We start from the raw sequence: 23,834 nt of genomic DNA on the forward strand, positions 1-23,834 counted from the left end.
CATAACCGCTGTAGCTCGACGACGTGATTGCTCTCAGGTTTTTCTGTTTTCGTTTCTGTTTTCCTCCTCTCTCCTCGCTCTCTGAAGTCTGCATTTTAAACAAACATGCTTCTCACTGGAATAATTATCATAAAATTGCTTAGGCCTACATAAAGTGTTATGTTTATGACGTTCCCTCTTTTCTTCAGTGACATCACTTACCAGAATGAATTAAGTAGTGAAAAGACCAGGAAAATATTTTCCTTGTTAGTTTTTCTGGGTTAAACACCTCTGTTGACAGCCTAGGGTTGCACCATCCTCTTCCCTAAGGCACAAAACCCACAAAAACAATGAATGCAACCAGCACAACACTCAAATTAATTCTTAAATATACTGTCACTCAACTTCAAGAGCTACAATCCCACTGCGGCACATCCTGATTGTCACATTGTCACATTGTCACATTGTCACATGCAGGATGTGTGCTAAGAGATAGTGGGCTAGAAAACTCATTTATAGACTTCTTTATACACATGTTTTACATTGAGGTCAGGAGAAGGGTTAATTACACCATATCACAAGAACTTTCAGAATAACAGCATACCAATCTGCTTTTAACTTCTCTGATATACATAGAAACAACACTCTAAAGCAGATGCACAAACCTTTGAGGTGGCAAAGTATCTCTGTCAGAACAGGAGATGTATATTCCACTGCAGTATAAATTACTGATGGAGAGATAGCTATATTGACACAGGTGACTCAACCTTGAGTGGGCATTCTAATTTTCCAGACTAGTTGGCCAGGAATCCTGCGTTGGTTGCGGGACCTGCCTGCCTCTCTGTCAACTGGCTCCTGACTGGGTTTGAGTGTATAGTCATTCACATGAATGAGTATGGTCATAGAATGCAGAGGAATTACTGTCTGGCTGGCAACTCTATGAGCCTTACAATAATCATGCCATGGGTTTTCCTTCCACGCGATGCCTCACAACAATAACAAATCCTCTGTATACAGACAGACGTACAGACAGACGTACAGACAGACAGACTAAATAACAATCTCCGCCTGTGAAACTAGTTTGACACGTCCAGTATCAGCCTGATGTTAATCATGCTCTCTAGTAAGGCTGGGATGGAGCTCAGACTGCTACTGTGTTTACAAACCATAAACTATCTCTAGGGCAGGATCCCCCAGAGTACGCCCTACTCTCATAGGGTTTAGTCAGGGAGAATTAATGTCAGCAGTTCAACAAAGTGCACCAAGTAGCAAAGCACGCATGGCTTTAAGATGTATTTCCACATCAGGAGTTTAAGCTTACAGCAATACTCTCCCACAGGACAAATATCCACAATATCAAACAAACGCTATTAAGGCCTTTTCTGTAGCGGAATCATTTTTGTTGCTGGGCTGTGTGTGTGTGTGTCTGGGCTCATGGTCTCCTTGGCAGTAGTAATGGGCTCTGGTTGGGCTCCCTGCCTTGCTGCTGTGAATGGAGGCAGGGATAAAGTGGGTCGGTGGGCTCTGTCGGGAGGTAATAAGCCACACACTGTGACAGCGGGTGGGGGCATGGCAACTCATTAATGCACCTTAGCACCATCAGACGGGAAGGCCAGGTTGGGCACAGTGCCACGGAGCAGTGAGGGGAAGGTCATGGTGTCCACCTTGCCCATGCCAGTCCAGGTAGAGGGCAGAGCTGACTGAGGCCCTGGTTGGCATGCGGGCACAGACATGCTGCACTGGTCAGAGGTGTGACTCATTAACATACACAGACTAATGAAGAGCCTGGAGTGAGACAGTAGGGCACAGATGAGGCTCTGGAGACACACACATGCACACAAAGACACACACACAGCCTGTTTGGTTGAGCACTGCTGTTGGAAGTCTGGCACTCCTTCGCAGACTGAGAAGAGAAAACACTGTCTCATTTGAGGTGAAAAAATAGAAATGGATTATCCGATGGAAAAACCTCCAGCAACAGTGGAGCACACAAAGACTCATATTTAGACTCTTCATGTGAACAAAAAGCGTCTCAGAGGCTGCTTGAGCCTGGATGCAGCGTGAACTCTCTAGGAAGAGCCCAGCACAGCCACACCAGCAATTACTCCTTATCAGCAGCAGGGAACAAGCATAACAATGCAGCCAACGCACAGCCCAGTGGCCAGTAAAATACAAACAGAATAGATTGCAGGCAGCATAATCAGCTTTTCCACATTCCTTGCTGCGAATGTGACAAAGGCTAAGTGACAAGTATATAAATATATAAAGGTGTTTTTCAGGCGGGCGGTGATCCCCAGCCAGCAAGGCAGCCAGTCGGTCAGCCATTAGGAGTATGTGGATACGTTGCTGGACCCGAATGAAGCTGGGGCTGCGCTGGAATAATGGAGGAGTGTTAGTATATTAATGAAGGGCTCTACACAGCTACCGACACAGGGATTTGCATGGCCTTTTCTGCTCAGCACTGGGCTGATGGCTGATTCAGCCCACACATTTACCCCCCACCCCCGCCTCCACCCCCACCCCCATAAAATCCCAGACAGCTCTTTTAGCACGAGTCGACTCCCAAAACAAAACGGCGTGTGTGGAAACCATAGAGACATCCATGGGAGACAAGGAGGCAGAGATAAAGAGATAGGATCAACCTGCTTTCCATACTGCCAGCTGGTAAATGTCCCGAAGACAGTAAATTAACCATCTGATTAGGATTTGAAAGACAATCAAGTAATGCACACTAGGCATTCACTTAACACTAAAAAAGCCGGGCCTTGAGGGAGCCAATGAGCAGTAATTTTAACTCTAACATTCTAACCGTCTAATAAATACATTTCATATATGCTATGGAAAAAATGATCCTTTGGTTGTGTTTATAAAGGTCTTGGATAACATCAGAATACGAATAAAATATTATTGAAAATAACACAATAGCATTTTCATTAGTATCTGTAGAAAATCACTTTTTGATACTCTGGGAAAGTAAAGGACATATCTTCTTAAAACTGTTTATAACACACAAATTATGTTTGTGATATAAAGATTCTTACAACATACATGTGTTAAATAGACTTATTTAGGAAGTCAAGGACAGAGGGGGGCGTGACTTTAAAAATGGCAGAGATATTTAACTAGAGATACGCTGATAAAATGTTGTGCCAACAGTCGCTACATCTGTTTAGAAAACCGATCCATGTCTGTGTTAGTGAGTGTGTCATTTTTAAAGCATGACTTCAGGGCCTATTTTGGTTTTAGGTTCTGTCTTTAACATTGATGTACTGTATGTTACTATCAAAGCATCTTACTGTATCAACTGTAAAGTATTCCGTTTCAAAGTGCAGAATTTTTCACCTGGACTTGTCACAGGTCACAGGTCACACACACAGAGTGAGAGAGAGAGAGGGAGAGAGAGAGAGAGAGAGAGACAGAAAGAGAGAGAGGACAGGGAGAGTAATTGGCCCAGCTGTCCTGAGGGCCTTATCGTATAGGAGGGGACAGAAATCTGAACTAAGGAGCAACACTGGAGCCCCCGAGCTGTCCCTCTATAAGGCCCTGAGCCGTGCGGAGCTTCAAAGCCACTTTGTTGAGACAGTTAATGGTGCCGATGACAACAGCAGTGAGAAGCACCAAGCGGGTGAAATGGCCGGGCCAACAAAAAAAGTAGCAGAGGGAGGAACACCCCTGTCCAACGGCTATAAAAACCCATTCTAAAATAACTGCCATCTTTAACAATTGGCAGTAACAGCACTCTCCAGTGTTACTTAAACTAAGCTCTCAACCCCGGAGCAGCACAATTATACCTCTCGCTGAGGTTCATCAATACAGAAAAAGTGCCAAAAACAGTTGAATTCCCTAAAAGCCAGGAGCATGCTGTGTAAAGGGGGCAGTTGAGAATGTTTACAACCACATATTTCTAGGATGATTGGGCCATTCTTTCCTGGTGCCAACATGTGCTTACAATTTCCACACCAACATAATATGTTGATTCTATTCGTTGCTATTCCTTTTTCGTTGCTATTCTTCTTCAGTTGCGTGAACATGGAAAAACTCTGTCATTGCCTTGCCCTTGTTACCCCACCCTTAGCATTTCATGGAACATTAAATTATGACAGGCTACAGGCTACATGCCTGTGAGAGCTGGGTTCACAGGCATTTCAGCCTCTACTGATTATTTCTTTAGTTTAGACTCAGGAATTGAGTTTCCTTGGCTACGGCAATGACTAAGAGAGATAGAGCAGGCTGGAATTGAAACAAAACAGAGGGGACAAGCTATGCTATTTATATGGAGCAAGCAGATAATTGTTTAAAAGGTTAGACTACAAGCAGGATAAGGACAAACAACAGTGAAATCTGGGCAGTGCAGCAGTGTCGCTGCAGGCTACTGAGAAAGGCCATTTTCCAGGCCTGTCACATGGCAGAGGGGCTGTCTGCCCAGGAGACCCACAGCTCCAGCCAACGGTCTCCTAGTTAGCTGGGCATGCTCCAGCACTCACAGACCAACCACACAATCGCCAGCAAATCACCAGCAGGAATGGGGCAATCACTGAAGTATTATCGTAACACATACATTACATACAGACATATACAGTATCTCACAAAAGTGAGTACACCCCTCACATTTTTGTAAATATTTGAGTATATCTTTTCATGTGACAACACTGAAGAAATGACACTTTGCTACAATGTAAAGTAGTGAGTGTACAGCTTGTATAACAGTGTAAGTTTGCTGTCCCCTCAAAATAACTCAACACACAGCCATTAATGTCTAAACCGCTGGCAACAAAAGTGAGTAGACCCCTAAGAGAAAATGTCCAAATTGGGCCCAATTAGCCATTTTCCCTCCCCGGTGTCATGTGACTCGTTAGTGTTACAAGGTCTCAGGTGTGAATGGGGAGCAGGTGTGTTAAATTTGGTGTCATCGCTCTCACACTCCCTCATACTGGTCACTGGAAGTTCAACATGGCACCCCACGGCAAAGAACTCTCTGAGGATCTGAAAAAAAGAATTGTTTCTCTACATAAAGATGGCCTGGACTATAAGAACATTGCCAAGACCCTGAAACTGAGCTGCAGCACGGTGGCCAAGACCACACAGCGGTTTAACAGGACAGGTTCCACTCAGAACAGGCCTCGCCATGGTCGACCAAAGAAGTTGAGTGCACGTGCTCAGCGTCATATCCAGAGGTTGTCTTTGGGAAATAGACGCATGAGTGCTGCCAGCATTGCTGCAGAGGTTGAAGGGGTGGGGGGTCAGCCTGTCAGTGCTCAGACCATACGCCGCACACTGCATCAAATTGGTCTGCATGGCTGTCGTCCCAGAAGGAAGCCTCTTCTAAAGATGATGCACAAGAAAGCCCGCAAACAGTTTGCTGAAGACAAGCAGACTAAGGACATGGATTACTGGAACCATGTCCTGTGATCTGATGAGACCAAGATAAACTTATTTGGTTCAGATGGTGTCAAGCGTGTGTGGCGGCAACCAGGTGAGGAGTACATAGACAAGTGTGTCTTGCCTACAGTCAAGCATGGTGGTGGGAGTGTCATGGTCTGGGGCTGCATGAGTGCTGCCGGCACTGGGGAGCTACAGTTCATTGGGGGAACCATGAATGCCAACATGTACTGTGACATACTGAAGCAGAGCATGATCCCCTCCCTTCGGAGACTGGGCCGCAGGGCAGTATTCCAACATGATAACGACCTCAAACACACCTCCAAGACGACCACTGCCTTGCTAAAGAAGCTGAGGGTAAAGGTGATGGACTGGCCAAGCATGTCTCCAGACCTAAACCCTATTGAGCATCTGTGGGGCATCCTCAAACGGAAGGTGGAGGAGTGCAAGGTCTCTAATATCCACCAGCTCCGTGATGTCGTCATGGAGGAGTGGAAGAGGACTCCAGTGGCAACCTGTGAAGCTCTGGTGAACTCCATGCCCAAGATGGTTAAGGCAGTGCTGGAAAATGATGGTGGCCACACGAAATATTGACACTTTGGGCCCAATTTGGACATTTTCACTTAGGGGTGTACTCACTTTTGTTGCCAGCGGTTTAGACATTAATGGCTGTGTGTTGTGTTATTTTGAGGGGACAGCAAATGTACACTGTTATACAAGCTGTACACTCACTACTTTACATTGTAGCAAAGTGTCATTTCTTCAGTGTTGTCACATGAAAAGATATACTCAAATATTTAAAAAAATGTGAGGGGTGTACTCACTTTTGTGAGATACTGTACATACAGACACAGTCACATACACCTATACAGGCATGCACACGCCAACAAACAAAAAACACATACACACACACTAGTGATGGCAAAACACCAAGGCTATTGGCACACACACCAAGCTAAATTAAATGATGACCAAAGCAAATCACCACTATTATTATTATAAACTCCCACATAGAGAAATAGAGAAATCTCCAAAGCAGAGATCATTCCATGGCATCGTACCACCAACTTTGAAATAAAGTGAATACTGTCATCTCTAACTGAACTCACTCTCCATGCTGCAAAGTCAAACTACCTAAGCTGAGGTGTAGATGTACCATTCTGACGATAAGGACTGTTCGAGCTGAACTGTTATAGCTGAACTGCCGAGCTTCAAACGGCTATCCCTGATATGTGAATGTGCGTCAGACGGGTGCTCTGAAAAATGTAAATACATTTACTGGAAGAACTCTGCAGATGTAAAGTTTGGTAACAGAATTACGGTAAAATCTCCTTCTGTTTTTTATGCGACCACGTTTCCCAAAAAACGTTTCCAAAAATATCTGCTCCGAATTAAGATTCAAAGATGTCTGCAGAAAAAATGGGGTGTCAGCTATGACATGACAACTTGAGTTTGAAAAAAAATATTTTGGTTATTGAATTACAGTAAGTGAAGTGCATTTACACCCAGTAACAGAATTACGGTAACGGAATTACATCATGGGTCCCTGATCTGTACTATGCAGAAATGCTTAATTATGGATATGAATGTCATTCTCTTAATGGTGATGTATCCTGAATTGGTACACAAAGGTAGAAATACAGCGCAGCCCATCACAGTAGAGTTCAATACAGTACAGTAGAGTATAGTAGGATAGAGCACAGTACAGTATAGTACAGTAAAATACAGTACAGTATAGTAGAGTACAGTCAAGTGCAGTAGAGTACAATACAATACATTATACTGAACTCTAGTGTGCGCTACTGTACTGTACTGAACTCTACTCTACTTTTCTTTCTTTTTTAAGGAACTCAGTCCGGCTTTCAGTAGAATGCACAAGATGAAATTTAGAAATTGGGTATTGCATCATTAGTTTTCCTCGTGTCATGTCAGTCATTGAATACCTTAAAGAGTTATTTATAACTTGTCAGAAATGTCCAGATCCACTAGCCCATGTCAGCTAACGTTTTTTAGCAAGGTTTTTTAGCCCATATATTTTGTAGTAATGTTCAAGTCACTCAAATATCACATTAATACAGTCGTGGTCAAATGTTTTGAGAATGACAGAAGTATTGGTCTTCACAAAGTTTGCTGCTTCAGTGTTTTTAGATATTTTTGTCAGATGTTACTATGGTATACTGAAGTATAATTACAAGTATTCCATAAGTGTCAAAGGCTTTTATTGACAATTACATTAAGTTTATGTAAAGAGTCAATATTTGCAGTGTTGACCCTTCTTTTTCAAGACCTCTGCAATCCGCCCTGGCATGCTGTCAATTAACTTCTGGGCCACATCCTGACTGATGGCAGCCCATTCTTGCATAATCAATGCTTGGAGTTTGTCAGAATTTGTGGGGTTTTGTTTGTCCACCCGCCTCTTGAAGATTGACCACAAGTTCTCAATGGGATTAAGGTCTGGGGAGTTTCCTGGTCATGGACCCAAAATGTCGTTGTTTTGTTCCCCGAGCCACTTAGTTATCACTTTTGCCTTATGGCAAGGTGCTCCATCATGCTGGAAAAAGCATTGTTCATCACCAAACTGTTCTTGGATGGTTGGGAGAAGTTGCCCTCGGAGGATGTGTTGGTACCATTCTTTCTTCATGGCTGTGTTCTTAGGCAAAATTGTGAGTGAGCCCACTCCCTTGGCTGAGAAGCAACCCCACACATGAATGGTCTCAGGATGCTTTACTGTTGGCATGACACAGGACTGATGGTAGCGCTCACCTTGTCTTCTCCGGACAAGCTTTTTTCTGGATGCCCCAAACAATCGGAAAGGGGATTCATCAGAGAAAATGACTTTACCCCAGTCCTCAGCAGTCCAATCCCTGTACCTTTTGCAGAATATCAGTCTGTCCCTGATGTTTTTCCTGGAGAGAAGTGGCTTCCTTGCTGACCTTCTTGACACCAGGCCATCCTCCAAAGGTCTTCGCCTCACTGTGCGTGCAGATGCACTCACACCTGCCTGCTGCCATTCCTGAGCAAGCTCTGCACTGGTGGTGTCCCGATCCCGCAGCTGAATCAACTTTAGGAGACGGTCCTGGCGCTTGCTGGACTTTCTTGGGTGCCCTGAAGCCTTCTTCACAACAATTGAACCTCTCTCCTTGAAGTTCTTGATGATCCGATAAATGGTTGATTTAGGTGCAATCTTGCTAGCAGCAATATCCTTGCCTGTGAAGCCCTTTTTATGCAAAGCAATCATGACGGCACGTGATTTCAAGCACCACCCTCCTTTTAAAGCTTCCAGTCTGTTATTCTAACTCAATCAGCATGACAGAGTGATCTCCAGCCTTGTGATCGTCAACACTCTCACCTGTGTTAATGAGAGAATCACTGACATGATGGCAGCTGGTCCTTTTGTGGTAGGGCTGAAATGCAGTGGAAATGTTTTTGGGGGATTAAGTTCATTTTCATGGCAAAGAGGGACTTTAATTAATTGCAATTCATCTGATCACTCTTCATAACATTCTGGAGTATATGCAAATTGCCATCATAAAAACTGAGGCAGCAGACTTTGTGAAAATTAATATTTGTGTCATTCTCAAAACTTTTGACCACGATTGCACACATTACACTATACACAAACTTGTGAAACATAGACGACTATGATTGATTCAGATTTGGTCCAGTCACCAACAATGGACGTCTATGTTTGGGCCAAGTCAAAGCCGGTCCGGAACAGATAAAAAATCTACACCTGTAGACCTTGTAATCAAGGCCGGTCCAAACGAGACCAAAAGACAACGTCTGTGGATGTTGAAATCAAGGTCAGGGCAGACTGACCAAATTCCAACCACTTTTTAACATCCATGACCGTCCGGTGTCGGTCGGTGCTCAGCACATTTGGAAAATATTCAGACCCCTTGACTTTTTCCACATTTTGTTACGTTACAGCCTTATTCTAAAATTGATTAAATTGTTTTATTTCCTCAACAATCTACACACAATACCCCATAATGACAAACCAAAAACAGGTTTTAAAAACTGAAATATCACATTTACATAAGTATTCAGACCCTTTACTCAGTACTTTGTTGAAGCACCTTTGGCAGCAATTACAGCCTCAAGTCTTCTTGGGTATGATGCTACAAGCTTGGCACACCTGTATTTGTGGAGTTTCTCCCATTCTTCTCTGCAGATCCTGTCAAGCTCTGTCAGGTTGCATGGGGAGCGTCGCTGCACAGCTATTTTCAGGTCTCTCCAGATTTGTTTAATCGGATTCAAGTCCGGGCTCTGGCAGGGCCACTCAAGGACATTCAGAGACTTGTCCCAAAGCCACTCCTGCGTTGTTTTTATTTATTTTTATTTAACCTTTATTTAACCAGGTAGGCCATTTGAGAACAAGTTCTCATTTACAACTGCAGCCTGGCCAAGATAAAGCAAAGCAGTGCGATAAAAACAACAACAACACAGAGTTACATATGGGATAAACAAAACGTACAGTCAATAACACAATAGAAAATCTATATACAATGTGTGCAAATGTAGTATGTTATGGACGTAAGGCAATAAATAGGCCATAGTGCAAAATAATTACAATTTAGTATTAACACTGTGCAGAAGATGATGTGCAAATAGATACTGGGGTGCAATTGAGCAAAATAAATAACAATATGGGGAAGAGGTAGTTGGGTGGGCTAATTACAGATGGGCTGTGTACAGGTGCAGTGATCGGTATGCTGCTCTGACAACTGATGCTTAAAGTTAGTGAGGGAGATAAGAGTCTCCAGCTTCAGAGATTTTTGCAGTTCGTTCCAGTCATTGGCAGCAGAGAACTGGAATGGCGGCCAAAGGAGGTGTTGGCTTTGGGGATGACCAGTGAGATATACCTGCTGGAGTGCATACTACGGGTGGGTGTTGTTATGGTGACCAATGAGCTAAGATAAGGCGGGGATTTGCCTAGCAGTGATTTATAGATGACCTGGAGCCAGTGGGTTTGGCGATGAATAAATAAAATCAAATAACATTTTATTGGTCACATGCGCCGAATACAACTGGTGCAGACATTACAGTGAAATGCTTACTTACATCCCTTAACCAACAGTGCATTTATTTTTAACAAAAAAAGTGTTGAGAAAAAAAGAGCAGAAGTAAAATAAAATAACAGTAGGGAGGCTATATATACAGGGGGGTACCGGTGCAGAGTCAATGTGCGGGGGCACCGGCTAGTTGGGTAGTTGAAGTAATATGGACATGTGGGTAGAGTTAAAGTGACTATGCATAAATAATTAACAGAGTAGCAGCAGCGTAAAAAGGATGGGGTGGGGGGGCAGTGCAAATAGTCCGGGTAGCCATGATTAGCTGTTCAGGAGTGTAGTGAGGGCCAGCCAACGAGAGCGTACAGGTCACAATGGTGGGTAGTATATGGGGCTTTGGTGACAAAACGGATGGCACTGTGATAGACTACATCCAATTTGCTGAGTAGAGTGTTGGAGGCTATTTTGTAAATGACATCGCCGAAGTCAAGGATCGGTAGGATAGTCAAGTTTTACAAGGGCATGTTTGACAGCATGAGTGAAGGAGGCTTTGTTGCGAAATAGGAAGCCGATTCTAGATTTAACTTTGGATTGGAGATGCTTAATGTGAGTCTGGAAGGAGAGTTTACAGTCTAACCAGACACCTAGGTATTTGTAGTTGTTCACATATTCTAAGTCAGACCCACCGAGAGTAGTGATTCTAGTTGGGCGGGCGGGTGCAAGCAGCGTTCGATTGAAGAGCAAGCATTTAGTTTTACTAGCATTTAAGAGCAGTTGGAGGCTACGGAAGGAGTGTTGTATGGCATTGAAGCTCGTTTGGAGGTTTGTTAACACAGTGTCCAATGAAGGGCCAGATGTGTACAAAATGGTGTCGTCTGCGTAGAGGTGGATCTGAGAGTCACCAGCAGCAAGAGCGACATCATTGATAAATACAGAGAATAGAGTCGGCCCGGGAATTGAACCCTGTGGCACCCCCATAGAGACTGCCAGAGGTCCAGACAACAGGCCCTCCGATTTGACACATTGAACTCTATCTGAGAAGTAGTTGGTGAACCAGGCGAGGCAGTCATTTCAGAAACCAAGGCTATTTAGTCTGCCAATAAGAATGTGGTGATTGACAGAGTCGAAAGCCTTGGCCAGGTCGATGAAGACAGCTGCACAGTACTGCCTTTTATCGATCGTGGTTATAATATTGTTTAGGACCTTGAGCGTGGCTGAGGTGCACCCATGACCAGCTCGGAAACCAGGTTGCAATAGCGGAGAAGGTACGGTGGGATTCGAGATGGACAGTGATCTGTTTGTTAACTTGGCTTTCAAATACTTTCGAAAGGCAGGGCAGGATGGATATTGGTCTGTAACAGTTTGGATCTAGAGTGTCACCCCCCTTTGAAGAGGGGGATGACCGCGGCAGCTTTCCAATCTCTGGGGATCTCAGACGATACGAAACAGAGGTTGAACAGGTTAGTAATAGGGGTTGCGACAATTTCGGCAGCTAATTTTAGAAAGAAAGGGTCCAGATTGTCTAGCCCAGCTGTAGGAGTCCAGATTTTGCAGCTGTTGTCTTGGCTGTGTGCTTAGGGTTGTTGTCCTGTTGGAAGGTGAACCTTCGCCCCAGTCTGAGGTCCTGAGCGCTCTGGAGCAGGTTTTCATCAAGGATCTTGCTGTACTTTGCTCTGTTCATCTTTCCCTCGATCCTGACTAGTCACCCAGTCCCTGCCGCTGAAAAACATCCCCACAGCATGATGCTGCCACGACCATGCTTCACCATAGGGATGGTATTGGCCAGGTGATGAGCAGTGCCTGGTTTCCTCCAGACGTGACGCTTGGCATTCAGGCCAAAGAGTTCAATCTTTCATCAGACCAGAGAATCTTGTTTCTCATGGTCTGAGAGTCCTTTAGGTGCCTTTTGGCAAACTCCAAGCAGGCTGTCATGTGCCTTTTACTGAGAAGTGGCTTCTGTCTGGCCACTCTATCATAAAGGGCTGATTGGTGGAGTGCTGCAGAGATGGTTGTCCTTCTGGAAGGTTCTCCCATCCCCACAGAGGAACTCTGGAGCTCTGTCAGAGTGACCATCGGATTCTTGGTCACCTCCATGACCAAGGCCGTTCTCCCCCGATTGCTCAGTTTGGCTGGGTGGCCAGCTCTAGGAAGGGTCTTGGTGATTCCAAACTTCTTCCATTTAAGAATGATGGATGCCACTGTGTTCTTTGGGACCTTCAATGCAGCAGAGAGTTTTTGGTATCCTTCTCCAGATCTGTGCCTTGACACAATCCTGTCTCAGAGCTCTACGGACAATTCCTTCCACCTCATCGCTTGGTTTTTGCTCTGACATGCACTGTCAACTGTGGGACCTTATATAGACAGGTGTGTGCCTTTCCAAATCATGTCCAATCAATTGAATTGACCACAGGTGGACTCCAATCAAGTTGTAGAAACATCACAAGGATGACCAATGGAAACAGGTTGCACCTGAGCTCAATTTCGAGTCTCATAGCGAAGGGTCTGAATACTTATTTAAATAAGGTATTTCTGTTTTTAAGTTTTTCTAAATTTGCTAAAATTTCTAAAAACATGTTTTCGCTTTGTCATTATGGGGTATTGTGTGTAGATTGATAAAGGAAAAACATTTATTTAATTCATTTTAGAATAAGGCTGTAACGTAACAAAATGTGGAAAAGGTGAAGGGGTCTTAATACTTTCCGAATGCACTGTATATGGAAAGAGATGGGGCTCATGTTGTAGGTATCAGTAAGAGCCGGGAGAGGTAACATTAACTGGAGAGAGAGAGAAGAGAGAGGCAGATAGAGAGAGAGGGAGGGGTTGTCCAGACTGTTTTCACACTCTCGCTCTGACCACCAGACAACAGAAAGAAAGAAAACAGTTATGAGCTGGACAGAATTACGAGTTTTAATCACTTCATAATTCATAAACCAAAATGTATTTTAGTAAAAACACTATAACTCATTGGTAGGTCTACCTGTACTTTTTACTTCTGTGAACTTTCATTAGAAAATATCTTTAAAATATGTGGGTTTTTGGTAACGGAATTACAAGGCACAAGGCAATGTTTCTTAAATTTACAGAACGCAAATAATTTATCCAAAACTAAATGTAAGTATTGATATTAGTTGACAGGGGTCTTTACTTCAACAATCATGTTTTTATGTATTTCTAACACCTTTTAAGACTTTTTCTGGTAGATGTTTTCCAAGACCCCTTTTATTTATTTATTACCCCATCTATTTGAACAGAAATCAATTTCTAAGATGGAAAATTGCTAAAAAAACAACAACATGTATCTATGCCTTCATCTCCCCAAAATATAGACTCTTAGCTTTCATTTGACGCTCAATTTGACATGCTCCAATGAACATCACATGTTGGTGCTCATGGGTATTTTAACATGGAAATGACCAGCCATAATCCTCTCTATCACAAATAACTTGCTCTTTGAGTATGCAGAACACTCACAGATTGATTTTCTACCTATAACCCAAACCACTCATCTGGAAAGATTGTGTAAATAACATTTAATAATCAAACATCCAGAGTCAATTTCCACCAGCTCTCTAATCCATAACGCTTAACTGCACAACTGGAGCTGATAGAGGATGTCAGGTGACATATTGTGGCCTGTTAGAAGAGAGCATCAGACAGGGGGCCTTGGATGGGGTAGACCCTGGCTCGGACTCTGGCCCTAACCCAGACCATGTGATGCTCTGATTGGAGCCCGCCTGCTGTCCTGAGACCTGTTGCCTCCAGATGGCCCCTGGGCCACTCTTCTCTTCCCTCCATCCCTCCATCCCTCCATCACATGTTCCCTATCCTCCTCTCATCATCCCCTCATCTCTGACTCACAGCCCCTGGCTCTCTGACTAGCTCCACAGAGAGGGGGCAGAGCAGACGCTCAGCACAGCCAGACCCCTTCGATTCCTCACACCAGAGATGCCGGCTCCATACATTAATTGGTGCTCGTGAACTGTTGATTTAGTGCTTTCGAGGGCCCATTTCATCAGAGTAAGCGGTCTCCAGTGTCTATTCTGCCTCTGCCCACCCAGTGGAATCCTGCAGGTCTTCCACCCCTGCTGTAGTTCTGACCGTCATCCCCCTCCCATCCATCCCCCTCCCATCCATCCCCCTCCCTGGGTCTTTGAGAACATTACCTCACACTCATAGCTAGGCTTAACCCATCACACAGTACACCCAGGCCTTGGCACCAGTCCCTCCTCACCCCCTTCCCTCCCCTCCCCTCAGTACAGAGTCTCTTCAGCATGACTGCCTCACGCATGACTGGATCCCCCGGGTCACAGAATGCAGTAAGCCGTTAATTACTTCAAAGCAGAAAACAAGTGGCACTATGCATAAGAAAATAAATACAGCAATACAGGCAGGCAGGCAGAGAGGAACAGAATGGCCCGGTAATGAAGAGAACCACAGTACCTACTGGTAGACTACAGTACACGGACAACAGCAAGAGGAGTCCCTAGGCAAAGAACGACAAACAAGCACAATCTCACAGTTTCTCAGCAAACATAAAACTATCGGGGAGAGCAATCTAAGTATATAGTCCCTAAAACCCAAAGCTGATATAAATGAGGAGCATCATATCCGTGGGCCTACAGGGCATACTTCCACAGCTTAACACTGTGCTGGTGATGTTTGAAGTGTGACTCAGGATGTCTGTGTCATTGTTTCTCTGTACAATCACTTCCACTTCCTCCACATCCAACAACAAGGACCTGTTAGTCAGCACCAACACAATTAGAAAGAGCCAGGCTCCTTGCAATCCCCCTCATTGTGTGTGTGTGTGTGTGTGTGTGTGTGTGTGTGTGTGTGTGTGTGTGTGTGTGTGTGTGTGTGTGTGTGTGTGTGTGTGTGTGTGTGTGTGTGTGTGTGTGTGTGTGTGTGTGTGTGTGTGTGTGTGTGTGTGTGTGTGTGTGTGTGTGTGTGTGTGTGTGTGGGTGTGTGTAGAGTATAGGGGGACCAATCTGTCCCCATCTCTCCTTGCGGTGGCCCCTCATTAGTCTCTCCCCTCGTTAACAAATCTCTATACGCTACAACGGCGATGTCAGCGGTCGCACACACACGACCAACCAGCCTCATGCACCGAGGGGAGAGAGCCATGTGAAAACGCTTCAATGACAAGCAAACAGGCCGTGAAAAGCATTCCGCCAAAGCCATGGAATGATTTTCATGGCGAAGTAATACTGTATATTAACCATATAGGAGGATCTTTATTCAACAGCTAGCCTAGTCAGTCCTCAGTGAGACTGTAGCATTGTGCTCCACCATCATCCCAGGTTTATGTAACAGATACCCTTCACCTTCTCTGAGCCTTTTCAGAGGCCACAGACAGCAAATTAAAACATAGAAGACAAATGACTCAAAACGAGAGAGAGCAGCAATGTGAAAGCTGTTGAGGGAAAATGAAAGAGCTCTCATTATTGACTATTTCAGGGGACGTTCTCTTTGAACTCATTTATCCTCCTGCCTTGCTTTGGTATTGCACTAGATATACAAATTATCCAGCCGCACCTCTCCACAGGTCAGCGGCAGCCACCACCCTGCAAGCCCATTGGACCCTGGGAATAAAGGCTCCAGGGGTCACCGGCTAACCTTTTTATCCTGCTGCCATAGCAACCCCAGTACTAACCTTGGGCGAACATAAACAGCGGGAGCAGCGGAGGGCTGCTGTGTGCCGGGCGTAAATGGCGAGGTCAGATGGATAGAATACAAGGCACTGCTGATTCATGCAACAGGAGCCCCGTCTGTCCACTCCTCGCGCTGCTCTCTGCAGCACGGCCTGCCACTCACCAAGCCTCTCTTTCACCTTCCCTTTCTCCTCACTTCACATGCTAAGTGGGAACATTGTTATGGTCAATTTGTCCCATTCAGTCCCAGTGGGCAGTGTCATTCTCCTGACAACCCACAGAGACCACACTGCTTGGGAGGGCCTGACATCAAGGTCCAGAGGAGGGAGAGGGGGTGAGAGGGAGAGGGAGGGGCGGCAGAGCAGGTTAGCCTTGGGGCCCCCAGGCAGGCAGCTCAATAGTATTGGTATTAGGCAATCAGTCAGAGGGTGGTGGAGATGTCGCCAGTTCTCTCACAGAGCATGTGATCGGGCTCCTCTGGCCAGGTGACGTAATCCCCAGGAGGGGGTGGCGGGGATTAAGTCCTCCTGCGACAGGACAGGGGCACCTGTTATTTTAGCACAGTAGGCACAACACTTGCTCTAGGGGGTGCCGGCGTGCGCGACTGTTAGAGAATGGAGAGGGTACTAACAGGGCCCCCATTCAACAAATCCTGGACGGCACTGAATCACACACACACACAGGGGCAGAGAGAAAGACAAACACACACACATTTAGGTGCACAGACGCACACACACACACACACACACAGGAAAACTAACAGACTGTGACAAACAAATTCTCCTCCTCTTTTTCTTTCTCCCACTTACAACCACACTCAGACAGATCCTGTAAATGAGTTGATCATTGAGAATTCCACAATGAGAGCAGTAGGGGTTCTTTGGCCCAGAGTGCAGGGAGGGAAGTAGGGAGGGAAGTTGTGGATCTCTCCAAATTAAGTAACTTTATAATAAATCACTGTGCTCTGCTTGCTGGGGATTAGTTGAGCTTCACTGGTCAGTTTGTTCAACTGTGAGGAGCACTGGAGAATAGGAAAGCATTGCACAAAAAAGAGCGAAATCAACACCACCTTGGAGCAGCGAGAGTGTATAAAGTAACCATAGGCCTACTGATAGGGGTCTGTTTGCTCTTATTTAATGCATCCTCCTCGGCTCTTGAGGAAATTAAAACTGAACGTACAATGAGGAGATCGCAGCGTTTATCAGACAGGTATTTCCTCTGTTCTTCTCACCTAATGTATTCCTTATGATATTTATTCTGTAATCAGTGCTAGTGGGATGATGAGTGTACAAGAGGAGGTCGAAGGCATTAGCCGGGAGAGAGGTGTGGGAGAGAAACTCCCTAGCCAGGAGAACGCACAGCACGCAACACAACACAGCACCAACAGATGAATCATTAGCCAGCTGCAGCCAGCAGCCCTCCCCTCTCTCTTTTCTTCGCGTTTCTCCCATTTTTACTACTTCTCTATTCTTTTTCTATTTTCTAAATTTCTCTCTCTCTCTACACACAGGCAAAGAAAACAACGGCATGAGGCTGGGACTGTAGAACAATAGCCCAGCATCTGGGCATCAGGAGAGTAGGTTAGAGAAGGTAGGTAAGGTCTGCAACCTGTGGCAGAGTCCAGTGAGAGAGAGAGGGCTTTCAGGGGATATTAAAGAGCCCCTTGTCCTTAGAGCCTGATTGACACATGAGAGTGAGGGGAGGGCTTGTGCTATTCCCTTGGCTATATCTTTCACAAAACTGTCTCCTCTACCTAGCCCCCTTTTCTCTCCAGCTCTCCTATCATCTCTCACACTTGGGCTCATTATTGGAATGCTCTGACCCTTGGGGACTTCACTTACTTTTCTCCCTTTCCAGTCCACAAACCGCAGTGCCCAACAAAAGGCAGCTCAAAGGCAATTTGAATTTGAAACCGGGAGCACAACAAAAACCTGCAGCTTTCTCCCAAAAGAAGAAACGTTGGGGAGCTCAGTGTCAGCAATTCAGAGTTAGCCCTCACATAAAAACTCGAATTTGATTTTGACACTAGCCAGACAGCAAACTCAGTGTACTGTAAAGGCAGCAGCAGCTGCTGCAGAAAGAGAGGGACAGAGGGAAAGGGACAGAGAGGAGCCCGAGGGGAGGACGGGTGTAGCGACACCGGGGCCTTGGACAGGATCACAGAGCAGCATACACAACCACCAGCAGCGCCACTAGACAGACACACCAATCACAGCAGTCACAGAGAGGGCTGCTGCTCTCATAGCTACTGAACTCTTCATGTGAGAGAAGAGTAAAAGGAGTCATTTTTGTGCATTTACATTTTTGTATTACATGTAATCAATAATAATAATAATAATAATACTCCTAATAATAATAATAATAATAATACAATTTTAGTGTTCAATTCATTGTAACAGTAGGCTAGTTGGGAAAATACATTATCATAGCCTGCTATTGCACATTCTTTTGAAAATAGCAAAACAATGCAGTGTCAGTTACTTTCCTAATAAATATGGAAGTCATAGACATTAGCATACCTTCTTATAGTCAACAATTAATAAATCGTACTGTCTGTCTGTTACAAAAAAAACGGTATATGGCTTGGACATGGAGCTACGCAGTATGAAGTCGAGAAACTACACAATGCTAGAAGATCCAGGTAATATTAGGCTATTGAACAAAAGTGTAGCCTATAATTATGTCACAATTATTTGTGTCGACATGTGTGGCTGGTTGGTGACACTCATCTGATGGCAAATGCCGTATAATTTCAAGTATGTTCCCCACATTCGATTCAGACGTTTTCAAACCCATCACAATGCATCACATTTCATTATGTTCGGAACACCACTATACCCAAAGCATCGGCACGTTGCGACCGGAGGCAATGTCCCATAGCGCGCACCACCACCCTCAACCACCGGACCCCAACGTTGGACAGCTCCGCTCACTTACCGCTGATTGTCGAGTAAAAGGTGCGCCCGGAACGCGACGATTACACAGTTCTTGCCTCCACACAGTCTGATGTCCGCTGGATTAATATCCAGTATGTAAGAAGAGGAGAGAGAGCTCCGAGGTTTTCGTCAATCCCAACGTCGTTTGTAAACTACTACTCTTCTCTGTCGCACTTGTCTCTGGAAAAAACTGATCCCGTACGGCGGCGTGACATCCCTAAGACAACTGTCTCTCGGGTTGTGTATCCATATACCCCCACTAACCCCCAGCACACACAACACCACCTGTCCCGGGTGGAGAAGACACCACAAAGCGGTTCTTATGTCGCGCCACGACACATGGCATTCCCGTAGAGCTCTGCAGCAATATTGCTCCTCAGACAGCCGTCCGGAATTCCTAAGTAATTTGGGATTGCTGGTAGCAGTGGCTGATGTAGAAGGACTGATTGCAATAACAATCCATGCAGCACCCAGTGGCACTGAACCAGCTGTACCATAAGAAAATTACATCTGTTTCGCTCTCCCGGCCTGCGCTATAGCAGTTGCGTTATCAATCATCTATCCCCACAATAGTTATTTTGTGCTCGATGTAGCTGCGCACGACTGCTGCTCTTGCCAGTAGAATGTCATTCATTGCTGCGTCTTTTCACTTCGGGTCTCATTGAGAGAAAGGGCTGTTCATCAGTTTGCTATGCGCCCCTTTTCAGTATGCTTATGCTTCAGGATTCTGCGGGGAGAAAACTCCCATTCATCAGTTTATGAAAAATAGATATTCTTTCTGTAGCTTACCCCTCAGAAGCTTTGTGAAGGTAGGAAGATCACAGGGTGTTTCTTTACAAGCGGTGGAATACAGAATATTCAGTAGGCTACTGCTCCCTCCTGTCACCCACAGGGACAGAAAACGAGGCGATAACAAAACCTGAAGCAGAATTACGCAGTTACAGGAATGGAATTGATTAATAGACAATCATGTTTAATTAGGCAAATTATTTTATTCTTAAATTAAACAATAAACATCATATCAATCAATTGTAGGCATGGGCCTCTTTGTAACTCCAGAAGAACAATAAGGAATGAGTTCCAAATAGTCAGATGGGACTTTTGGAGTCTTCAAACTATCTGCTAGAGCCCGCTCTCGAAAAGGTTATATTGTATCATGCTCGATGAATATCCTCTGATGGATAGCATAATATGATTTACCACTTTCCAAAAAACATTAATTATAGAATTCTAAGGACATTTTTCGATATGTCAAGTATGAACAGAAAACTTTGTGTCCTAGGTCAAACTATATAATCTCTTGATGGTGCTAATGCAGCACATATTTTCTAGTAAAAAAATCTGATAGACATTAGCCAAATATATTAACCTAACACTATTATAACACTGCCATAACAGATATAATACGCAGCCATGACAGCTGATGTTAGTTTATAGTACCGAACTACACTGTCATGATACAAACTATTGTTTAGATCAGCTGATTGAGTATAGGCATACAGTGCCTTCAGAAAGTATTCACACCCTTGACTTTTTATAATATAATAATATGCCATTTAGCAGACGCTTTTATCCAAAGCGACTTACAGTCATGTGTGCATACATTTTTACGTATGGGTGGTCCCGGGGATCGAACCCACTACCCTGCTGTTACAAGCGCCATGCTCTACCAATTGAGCTACAGAGGACCACATTTGGTTGTGTTATAGCCTGAATTTAAAATGGATTACATTTAGATTTTTTGTCATTGACCCCATAATGTCAAAGTGGAATGATGTTGTTTGACATTTTTTACAAATTAATATAAAATGAAAAGCTGAAATGTCTTGAGTCAATAAGTATTCAACCCCTTTGTTATGGCAAGCCTAAAAAAGTTCAGGAGTAAAAATGTGCTTAACAAGTCACATAATAAATTGGATTGACTCACTCTGTGTGCAATAATAGTGTTAAACTTGATTTTTGAATGACTACCTCATCTCTGTACCCCACACATACAATTATCTTTAAGGTCCCTCAGTCAAACAGTGAATTTCAAGCACAGATTCAAGCACAAAGACCAGGGAGGTTTTCCAATGCCTCACAAAGAAGGGCACATATTAGTAGATGGATAAAAGAAAAAAGCAAACACTGAATATCCTTTTACTGTATGGTGAAGTTATGAATTACACTTTGGATGGTGTATCAATGCACCAAGTCACTAAAAAGATACAGGTGTCCTTCCTAACTCAGTTGCCGGAGAGAAAGGAAACCGCTCAGGGATTTCACCATGAGGCCAATTATGACTTTAAAACAGTTACAGAGTTTAATGGCTCTAATAGGAGAAAGCTGAGGATGGATCAACAACATTGTAGTTACTCCACAATACTAACCTAATTGACAGAGTGAAAAGAAGGAAGCCTGTACAGAATAACATATTCCAAAACATGCATCCTGTTTGCTACAAGGCACTAAAGTAATACTGCTAAAAATGTGGCAAAGAAATGCCTTTATGTCCTGAATACAATGTGTTATGTTTGGAGCAAATCCAATACAGCACATTACTGAGTACCACTCTCCATATTTTCAAGCATAGTGGTGGCTGCATCATGTTATGGGTATGCTTGTAATCGTTCAAGACTGGGGTGTTTTTCCGGATAAAAAATAAACGTAATAGAGCTAAGCACAGGAAAAATCCTAGAGGAAAACCTGGTTCACTCTGCTTTCCACCAGACACTGGGAGATGAATTCACCTTTCATCAGGACAATAGCCTAAATCACAAGGCCAAATCTACACTGGAGTTGCTTCCCAAGAAGACAGTGAAAAGGTTCCTGAAGGGGCGAGTTACAGTTTTGACTTAAATCTACTTGAAAATCTATGGCAAGACCTGACAATGGTTGTCTAGCATTGATCAAAAATCAATTTGACAGAGTTTGAAGAATTTTGAAAAGAATAATGGGCAAATGTTGCACAATCCAGGTGTGGAAAGCTCTTAGAGATTTACCCAGAAAGACTCACAGCTGTAATAGCTGCCAAATGTGCTTCTACAAAGTATTGACTCAGGGGGGTGAATACTTATGTAAATTAGATATTTCTGTATTTCATTTTCAGTAAATTAGCAATTTCTTTTTCTAAAAACATGTTTTCACTTATTTTTTTTACATCCATTTTGAATTCAGGCTGTAACACAACAAAATGTGGAATAAGTCAAAGGGTATGAACATTCTGAAACCACTGTATACCATTAGTCAACTAGTTTTCCTGATTAACAACTTGTGTCATGACCGTGTAAAGGCAGCTGCCAAAGTACCACTCAATGTACAGGCTAAGTTTCCTGTAAGAGTATATTTCCTGGTAGGACTATAGAAAACAGCCCAATGGATCACTGCACCCACACAGCAGAGGACAGGGCAAGCAGCAGCATCATTATTCAAGCAGTGCAATGCTTGTGCCAGGGCCTGAATAGTGATGAGTTCTTCTCTCACAGACACACAGCACACCTGAGAAGAGCAGGTTTGATAGGAGGATAGGATCGCAGCCTAAACTAAGGTCTCCACAAGGTAATATCCCATCTGTGTTAAACAGGCCAGTCACTTTAAATGTTACAGTGACCCGAGGACACTTAAATCAATTAAAATGTAAAGTATGGCTGTAAGGATATGCTCTGGTGGGCTAGCCTTTCATGAAAACGTTTTACTAAGCGAGTGTGTGTGTGTGTGTGTTTGTGTGTTTGTGTGTGTGTGTGTGCGCATGTGTGTTTTATTTCCTAACATTCTGAAGGGCAAGTAAGGCAAGTACACTTGCAATTTCAGTCTGATGTGGTATTCTCTGGACTGGACTCCTTAAGCTTTTTTCAAATTAATAAATTAGGACAAAGAAACTTTGCGCCGAATTCAGCAGAAAAATTGAGCTTCAGTTCATTTGGTCTATTTGATCTCTTGTCAAGGACGGAGGAGAATGGGGAACTGACAATAAATAAATAAACAAAAAACATGTTTTGTTCTTCCTCCCTTTCATCCCACACAGTGTCTCGGAGCAGGCAGGCAGATCGCTGTAGACCTGCGCTAGATAAGACAAGAGCTGAGTGGGATGGGAAAATGAAATGGCTTAGCAAAAATCGTGACCTTTGATGGAGAATACTGCGCTTTTTAATCTTTCACAACGTGGGGAGAAGGGGCAGGGCAATGCAGTGCAGGCTTCCTCTAAGAGGAGAGGAGATGCTAAAACTAGATCAGTACTGAATACAGCAGTAATTATTGTTCTTCTGCTGCAGAATGTGCCTGATATGAATGAACCCATAGGGCAGGTGTCATCATGGCAAAGGATATGATGTTAATAATGCATAGTTCATTGGCTATTGTCAATGTAGATCGGCCTACTCAATTTTGTAGTATAACATTTACATTTTAGTCATTTAGCAGACACTCTTATCCAAAGCGACTTACAGTTAGTGAGTGCATACATTTTCATACTGGCCCCCCGTGGGAAACGAACCCACAACCCTGGCGTTGCAAGCGCCATGCTCTACCAACTAGCTAGTATGAGCACTAAAAACACATTGTCCTCAGAGAGGTAAAAACATACAGTAGTTCAGCTATGGGCAAAGATACTGAGATATAATAAGTTAATGTGATCAGGTTCAATTGGATTATATGCTGTAACAAGTTGACCAGCAGTCTCCATCTGCCTATCTCCATCTCTCCTTGTGATCTGATGCCGTATTTGATAAAAGGAAGATCCAATCAAAACCACTCAGACATTGGTGAAGTTGTTATGTGTCATGTAGGGCGTAACTTTGTGTTGGATATTGTGGGGTTCAAGGTCAGCATCAATGGGTTCCAGTGTCAACACCCCTCTAGAGTGGTACGGGGCATTCCCCCATGATATACAGTACAGTGCA

At 44.0% G+C, this 23,834-nt stretch overlaps 1 protein-coding gene across 1 annotated transcript in view; it reads right to left on the reverse strand.

Annotated features, from left to right (window-relative positions):
* The window catches only part of LOC311130272 (semaphorin-6B-like), a 151,188-nt gene extending 131,582 nt beyond the window's left edge, over positions 1-19,606 (reverse strand). Inside the window, exon 1 of the mRNA XM_084162993.1 lies at positions 19,574-19,606. Coding sequence (XP_084019119.1) covers positions 19,574-19,591 — 18 coding nt within the window. The 5' untranslated portion in view covers positions 19,592-19,606. The remainder of the gene's footprint in view (positions 1-19,573) is intronic.
* Positions 19,607-23,834: the final 4,228 nt, after the last annotated feature.

This window comes from Coregonus lavaretus (assembly GCF_964263955.1).
Source record: "Coregonus lavaretus genome assembly, chromosome: 6".
NCBI lineage: Eukaryota > Metazoa > Chordata > Actinopteri > Salmoniformes > Salmonidae > Coregonus > Coregonus lavaretus.